The sequence below is a fragment of the Quercus robur genome, chromosome 10 (assembly GCF_932294415.1).
Source record: "Quercus robur chromosome 10, dhQueRobu3.1, whole genome shotgun sequence".
Classification (NCBI taxonomy): Eukaryota; Viridiplantae; Streptophyta; class Magnoliopsida; order Fagales; family Fagaceae; genus Quercus; species Quercus robur.
The window spans coordinates 12,647,174-12,655,175 of record NC_065543.1 but is presented as its reverse complement, the minus strand read 5'-3'; the positions used below and the strand labels follow the sequence as shown (position 1 = coordinate 12,655,175).

General features: G+C 33.8%; 1 protein-coding gene and 1 long non-coding RNA gene across 2 annotated transcripts; one reads left to right on the top strand and one right to left on the bottom strand.

Moving 5' to 3' along the window:
• Positions 1-1,925: 1,925 nt before the first annotated feature.
• LOC126701469 (uncharacterized) lies at positions 1,926-4,328 on the bottom strand. Its single transcript, XR_007647368.1, has 3 exons — positions 4,052-4,328; positions 3,214-3,396; positions 1,926-2,260 (listed from the first exon to the last, which is right to left on the bottom strand). It is a non-coding gene; the product is annotated as an uncharacterized LOC126701469 (long non-coding RNA).
• A 763-nt stretch (positions 4,329-5,091) lies between these two features.
• Positions 5,092-7,642, top strand: LOC126701468 (biotin synthase, mitochondrial-like). The gene is made up of 3 exons (XM_050399582.1): positions 5,092-5,452; positions 6,141-6,321; positions 7,511-7,642. The coding sequence occupies exons 1-3, from the start codon at positions 5,249-5,251 to the stop codon at positions 7,525-7,527; spliced, it is 402 nt and encodes a 133-aa protein (XP_050255539.1). The 5' UTR covers positions 5,092-5,248; the 3' UTR covers positions 7,528-7,642.
• The last annotated feature ends 360 nt before the right edge of the window (positions 7,643-8,002 follow it).

Below are 8,002 nucleotides of genomic sequence, written 5' to 3'. Positions count from 1 at the left end.
TAAGGTTATAACCTTAAGTTACAACCAATTCTGTAGTTAACTTTTGTCCTAATTTTTTTTTTTTTTTTTGGTACAAATACCCATTTAAAGTATTAATGTCTCATTTTTTCTTCTAATATTAACTTTTATTTATCACGTATAAATAATTTATTTTAGGAGTATTCAAAGCATATGTTCATGAAAATATATAGCTACATAAATCTCTTTAGTAAAAGTTATTTTTATTTTCTAAAAACAAAATCCTTTTCTTTTTCTTTTTTTCTTGCAACTCCTTTTCATTTTGTATTTAGAGCTAGGGAAATATAAGTGCACATTTTTCTCTTTTGTTATAAGAAAAAATATTGTGATATTTATAGTTAAAAATTTGGGACATTTTTTAAATTGTCATTTATATATAAAAAAAAATCATTTGGTTATTATTATTATATTATATTTCTTTTATATTACATCCTATATGTTAAGGCATATCAAATTGGCATAGCTTGGCCGCTGGAATTTTTTTTTTTTTACTCCACCACTGCGTGTATAATTTCATTTAAATTATTTAATAATTAATAAAAAATCAATTTTTAACAAAGTATAAAATATGTAAATATAACCAATCGACCTAAACCCAATTAACATGAGTTGAATTGAATTGATTTCTACACATGTAAAAGCATTCCTATTTGGGAATGCAAAATGCATTTCCAAATACACAAAATCACCCCGACATTCAAGAATGCAAAAAAAAAAAGAAAAAAACTTGGTACAGTAAGATTATATCTTAATGTAGTAACCTCTATTTCATTTTTCCAGACTCTCTCTCTCTCTCTCTCTCTCTCTCTCTCTCTCTCTCTCTCTCTCTCTCTCTCTCTCTCTCTCTCTCTCTCTCTCTCTCTCTCTCTCTCCGACCTCCATAGCCGCCGAGCCTTCCAAGTTTTTCTCCACCACCCACCATTGTCATCAGCAACAATGGCTTTGATTTGTGACGTATCAAATCCAAACATAGTCTTCTCCTCCTCAACCCCAAAACCCAACTTTTGCAAATACTCATTCATTATCATTCACTCTTTCTATTCCTCACCATGTCTTAGTCAGATCTTAAAAATAAAAGCCCCAAAATCAAAGAACCATCATTAGAGAGAGAAATTTAAGGTAAAGAGAGATATGAGTTATGGGTGGCAGCATTGCAGTGGCTTGTGATGAGGTGGCCTTTTTTAGGTGGAGATTTTATTGTGTTGGGTATAAAAATGATTATTCTAATACGATGTAGTATAAGAGATAGGGTGTATTGTTAAGTGACAATGTAAAATAGAGAAAATGGTAAAAGTTACTTCATTTATTTTAGATTTGTACTTTAATAATACATCATTCATCCCATACTCTACTTTACAATACATTACATTAAAATAATTTTAAAAATTCTACTTTTATAATGAGATGAAACTGAATTCATCAAAAAACAAAAACACAATACCCAAAGCATAATTAAAAAAATGTAGGAAGATCTAAATATAGATCTTCACAGTAGCATATTGTATTTATTTTTGCAATCCCACTCCATTTTAGCTCCTCAAAGGTTGTAGTGTTTTGTCCATTTTTTGTGAACAGTAAGAGTTATTTTACATAGGGATAGCCATGGGTAGGGTATGGATCGGGTATACCCATACCCAACCCGAAAAGTTTACCCATGGATACCTGATTATCAATACCTCTTAATATCCATACCCGAATCTTACCCGAATATATTATCCATGGATATCCATACCCTACCCGAAACCCATTTATTTATTTATTTTTTTAATTCAAAACATTTTAACATAAAAACTAACCAATCTTAAAAAAGAGAAAACTAATCAATAAAAAACCAATCTTTTTTTTTTTTTTTGAGATAGAGATAGAAATTTTATTAGATAAAAAAATAAAATAAAGAAGCAACATTTTCCTCTGCCTCTTCAGTTGTTTGTCAAGCAAATGGCAACTCCTAAAATAAATTTTACAAAATCAAGGTCAATGTAACAGTAATAAAAGTCACTTTCAGGCTTTTCAGTGTAAAATATTTCCACTGGATGAACACACCTATTCAGTACACCAAAATGCAATTCAAAGAAGGGAAGCCTCGAGAGAATGCAATAACATCTCTTTGTGGTTAATATATGACGACTTAAAGGTGGGCAAGAAGGTTGTTTATCTAAAATCATGGAAAGCAATCCAAAGGGCTTTTGTACAAGTTCTTCAACTAACACACAGATCCATACATTGTTGAATCATCAGCAACCTATTAAAAAAATGCACAGGTATGCGTTAGTTAGAAAACAAAAAAGAAATGGATCACATAATTAAACTGGAAGGAAAATAGAAAAACATGTCATGCAAATAATCTAAATCTATTAAAGTAAAACAGAGATTATAGCTCAAATAGGCCACATAAGCAGCAAATACAACAAGTATTTAAGTGCATACCCCTACCAGAGGTAATAAAACTAAAAACTAACAGTACATAATTGTCTCAGTTCTTGCCTGTCTTCAAGGAATTCTTCCTCCTTGGGCATAAAACACAACTCCAAACAATCTTTAAATGACATAACTCAATATACCAATTCATTACAAAATGAGAAACTTCAAACATACTTCCTTAGTAAATTAATAGTTATTTCCCAAAATATCAGCCAACACTTGAATTCTATGTCTCTGACTCTAGCATCAAATATGGAATTTCTTGGGGAGGCCGGTGTTCAGATACTGTTGGTGGTCCTCATGGAATGCACCCAAGAAAAAAAAAATTCATTTCTTAACTATATTATGATCAGAATGCTACTCAAAAAAGGGGCAGTATTGGGTTTTTTCACACTGTCTTGTTTAAACTATGGTTGGTGCAATTTTACAACTGATTGCTCAAATCATGAATCATCAGCTACTGTAATATTCAACCCCTAAAAGTTTACCATTATGGCATTCCACTTAGACTTTCATTACTAGAAAGAGCTCTTAAAAAAAAAAGCAGCAGAGAATACACAAACACACACAGTGATACAACAAAATAAACACATAAACAGAAAATTCACAATACCCAAATATTGTTTCATATTCACATACACAAACACAAATCATTTCATGAAAATCTTACAATTACGCCTCTCTCTACTTAGCATATCATTCTAACTCTACCTAAACTAAAGTACTAGTTTCCAAACATAGACCGAAATCAAGGATAATCAAGGATAATAATACCTATCCATTAGTCTGAAAGCTCCATGGCATGACTTTCCTCCAGTTCATCTTCTTTATAATCATCAAGAACGTTTTGAATGGACTCAACTTCCTCTCCAAACAACGATTGTGATTCTGATGTCGCGCTAGTTGGGGGCCTTGGGGCTAGGGCTCAGGCAGAGGATCTGGTAGACATGTAGGCAACTGCAAAGAGAGAGAGAAAGATTAGTTAAATATACATGGGTCCTTCAATCATTTCATTGTTAAATATACTATGAATGTAAGGTTAATTTGTGGTTTATCAAAAGCAACACAAAAACTGCACAATAGCATTAAAGTGGTCCAATTTGATTTCTTTTCAAATGTGTACAGAGTACAGACTATTAGTGTTTAAAGAGAAGGTTTAGCCATTAAACAAGAAATTGAGAACACCTTAATGCAATCAAAAACCAAGTCTTACATGCTCCGTTTGTGAAACAACTTGGACAGATTCACTCCTCTCTATAAATAGACATATCTCCATATAGAATCAAACACCTTAATACAATCAAAAACCAAATCTAACACATACCCAGTTGATAAAATTCAATCAAAAACCAAATTTGACACATACCCAGTTGAATTCAAACTCTAAAATCAAAATCTAACACACACCCAGACGATAAATTCAACAAGACAACACAAGTAAACAACATGCAAAGAACAAAAAACTCACCAGTTGACAAATTCAGTCTAGAAAAGGAAACAAAAGCTAATTATCAACAGAATCCTCCCAAAACGTCAAACCCAGATACCCACAGAAAAGAATTTTCTTTTGAAGCCAAACTAGCAAAAGAGGGAAAAAGAATAAGTCATTTACCTGAGGAAATAGAGTGGTAGGAAGACCCAGTTGATTTGCAGAGACGAGGAACGAGAATCAAGCAAAAAATCGATGCCAAAACCAATAACTGTGGGTATATGCGAGAGATAGAACCTTCCCAAAAAGTCAAACCCAAAAACCAATAGAGCAAAAGCAATGAGGAGAGACAGAGAGAGAGAATGACAGTGAGGAAAGGCGGAGACTGGAAAGCTCTGAGAGAGAGAGAGAGTGACGATGAGGATGGAGGCTCAGGTGAGAGAGAGAGAGAGAGTGTGTGTGTGAGTGAAAGTGAGGGACTTAAGGTTTTATATATATATATATACGAATCGGGTATGGATCATACCCTACCCGAACTATTCGGGTAATATCCATACCCTACCTGTTTAGGTTCTACTCATGAAGAATTGGGTATTACCCAAAACATTTGGATCGGGTAGGGTAGGATATCCATTACCTAATGGGTATGGCCATCCCTAATTTTACATTTTGGCTCACCAAATGGAAATGCCGATTTGAAAAAACAATACATAAGCAAAAACATAAAAAACAATCTCCCATCTGACCGTCCACAAACCCCAAAGAGTTTTAAAGTTTAAACAAGTCCAACCTTGGATGGTATTTCGTGTTAAATGATATTATATTAACGGTATAAAAATTCAATAAGCATAAAACATATTTGCACAAAGAGTCTAGGTTAAGTTCAGTGCTTTTAGTGCACTGGACTCGGTCAAACAGTGACTCATATCTAAAAATAAACATATGTCATAATCCCAATAGATCTAATACTATTGAATACTAGACCCAAATATTCCGCTTACAAAAAATAACCTCACTGACAAATAAAAAACATATATTAATAAATAATTATTTCTAAACATATATTTTTTATTTATTGAATTTCGAAGAAATATCTAAACAAAACACTTTTTCTCAGACAAGGACAGGCTAAGTGGGTAGTAGGTGACGTCATTGAGCCAACGTGGCAGATGGAACAGTCACAGTTGTCTTTGTGTCTCACTTGTATTTTTTAGTTAGGTGAGCCAACTCTCGCTTCCCATTTCTACTACTACACCTCGATTTCTCAGTCAGCTCTCTCTACCTTTCCTCTCCTCCTTCCATTTTCCGGGAAAATCGTTTTTCTTTTTTTCCCGAGAAAATTATAAAACCACGTCTTTTCCATTTTCTCACTAATCAAACATGTTTTCGGTTCGCTCAATCCTCGCTCTCCAGCTAAGACGCTCAATCCTCCTACTGCATTCTTCTTCTTCTTCGTATTCTACTTCTTCCGCTGCTGCGGTGCAAGCCGAGCGAGCAATAAGCGAAGGTCCGAGAAACGATTGGACACGAGACGAGATCAAATCCGTCTACGACTCTCCGGTTCTCGATCTCCTTTTCCACGGAGTGAGTTTCGATTCTCTCTTCTAATTTCTGTTTCTCTTGCTTTACATTTTATATGCGCTGTTTCTGGTTCGTTCTGTGAAGTATGTGTATCAAATCTCTGTTTAGTTGCTCAGAAAATGAACTTTCTAGTGTAATTACTAATTTTTTTCCTTCTTTAGAACCTTTTGAAAAGAACAGAAAATGAAAAGAAGCTTCTATGCTGTACATTTATGTGCATTATGTGCAATTGCTGTGATGCTTTTGTATAAATTTTGTGAATTTCAGTGTATAGATGCTTTGTAGAAACTAGAAAGTTTCTCTCTTTTTTGAAATATTGTTGTTATTATGATTGTTATATCCTGCTGTTTGAAGTGTGCGCATCAACTTTATGTTTCATTGCTGGGAAAATGTAGGAAAGTCAATGAAAAAAAATGTTCTGGTGTAATTGTGTTCCTTTTTAGAACATTTTAAAATAAATAAAAAAAGAAAAGTAAAAGGAAAAGGAAAAGATTGTTCCATCCTGTACATTATGTGCGATTCTGTGAGGCTTTTGTAGAAGTTTTGTGAATTTAAGTGTATAAATGCTTGCTGCGTCTGTCTTATATGAAAAAAAAAAATGTATTGCAATTATTATTGTTATTGTGATTGTTAGGGTTAATTAAATTAATTTAATTCATAAAGTGAATATATTTTTTTGTGTGTGCTTTAGGCTCAAGTTCATAGACATGCACATAACTTTAGGGAAGTGCAGCAATGTACTCTGCTCTCAATCAAGACGGGTGGGTGTAGTGAGGATTGTTCGTATTGTCCTCAATCCTCTGCATATGACACAGGACTAAAGGCCCAAAAGCTTATGACCAAGGAGGCTGTTCTGCAGGCTGCAACAAAAGGTTCAATCTCTTTGCTTTTAGATGCTTTGCCATTTTGCCTTTTAAAGTTCAGTCTTTTTTAATAGACTAATGTAGTTAACTATTTTTATGTTACTCATATTCGAATTGTTGAATAAAAACCCTTTGTCTCACTAAGTGTTCTACTTTATGGTTTATGCCCCCTCCAATCACAACCTGCACACTAGTCCTTTGTTTTTCCATATAAAGCAACCAAAAATTAAAATGGAAAATAATCAAATACATGGCATATTGAAGTTGGTGGGACACTAAGAATATGGTATAGGATTTTTTTTTCTATTTGTTTTTGTAGGAGATTTCCATTGTGCCCTCATGTCTGAATTGTTTGTATTTTTTTACTTAAGGCAATTTATCATTATTTAAATTAAGTTCATTCCCTCTGAACTAAAATGTTACTTGTTTCTAAAAATGTCATCCTTAATTTAAATCAAATAAAGTAAATGGAAACGGAGTACTAATTATTCTTGATTTTGGATGAGTAAAGGGAGTGCTGATTACTCAAAAAAATAAAGGGTAAGTTAGGCAAGTAAAGAAATTTGTGTCCATTGGCTTTTCAAAGCTGATAATATTTTGAAGTAAAGTTTACTTTAGGTTGTGTTAAGGTAGAAATATAATGGGCAAAAGTAACCAGTCTTCGCAAATTAAATTTTGATATAATTAGTTTGAGCTATCAAAATAGCCACACTTTGAATTGTTATCTCCTAAACTGCATAACCACATGTCAGTACTTTTTGAGCTCCTGCCTTTGGATCAGTAATTTAAATTTTCCTGTTGATTAAGGTGCGGTTTGGATTGGACTTATCTCACGTCCGCGTTTTGCATTTACGTTTTTTTCTTTTTTTTTGCACACGCTTTTTGGGATGAACAGTAGCCATCGTTTATTGACTTTTCAATCCTCTTTTATCAGTTCTATGGGTTCATGAACAGTATACGGAACCCACAAACTTCACTTTTCAGCAACTTTTTCATTAAAAATGGGTCTCACGGTACTATTCATACATTTAAAAATTATTTTGATACTGTATTTTCAGTTTTCAGTTTCAAGCAAATAAGTTCTATCCAAACAGACCCTAAATTGAATTTGTTTGAAGTACTCATGGAATCCTTTTACTGCACATTATCCATTCTCTTTCTTGGAGTATCATTTGGACTTATTCTCATTCTTTGGCAGGCAAAGGAGGCTGGTAGCACACGTTTTTGCATGGGTGCTGCGTGGAGAGACACTGTAGGAAGAAAAACCAATTTCAACCAGATCTTTGAATATGTAAAAGAAATAAGCACTTAGAAAATAGAAGCTTTTTGTAAAAAATAAAAAATGAATTTATAATGACCAAGAGCTTGGACCCCTATCACTCCGTATGGATCTCAAAGACATTAACTCACACTTTGGTAGAAGCAACACATTGCTAGTACGCCCAAATAGCTAGAGAGTTATGTCTGGGGGTCTCTGTTTCTCTAACCTAAGGCGGCGCTTAAACCCTAGGGTAGTAGAATAAGTGCCTACTCTCCGAGTGAGGCTGTGGTTCTTTTCTCTGGTTTTGTGACTATTTCGGTACAGGGATTTTCTCTGGACGTCAGGTATGGACAATCTTTCTGCTTTGTGGGAGACTTTCTCATTGTCGGAGTCTGAAGGAAGCAGGTATAACGTTGACGATGGGGGTTT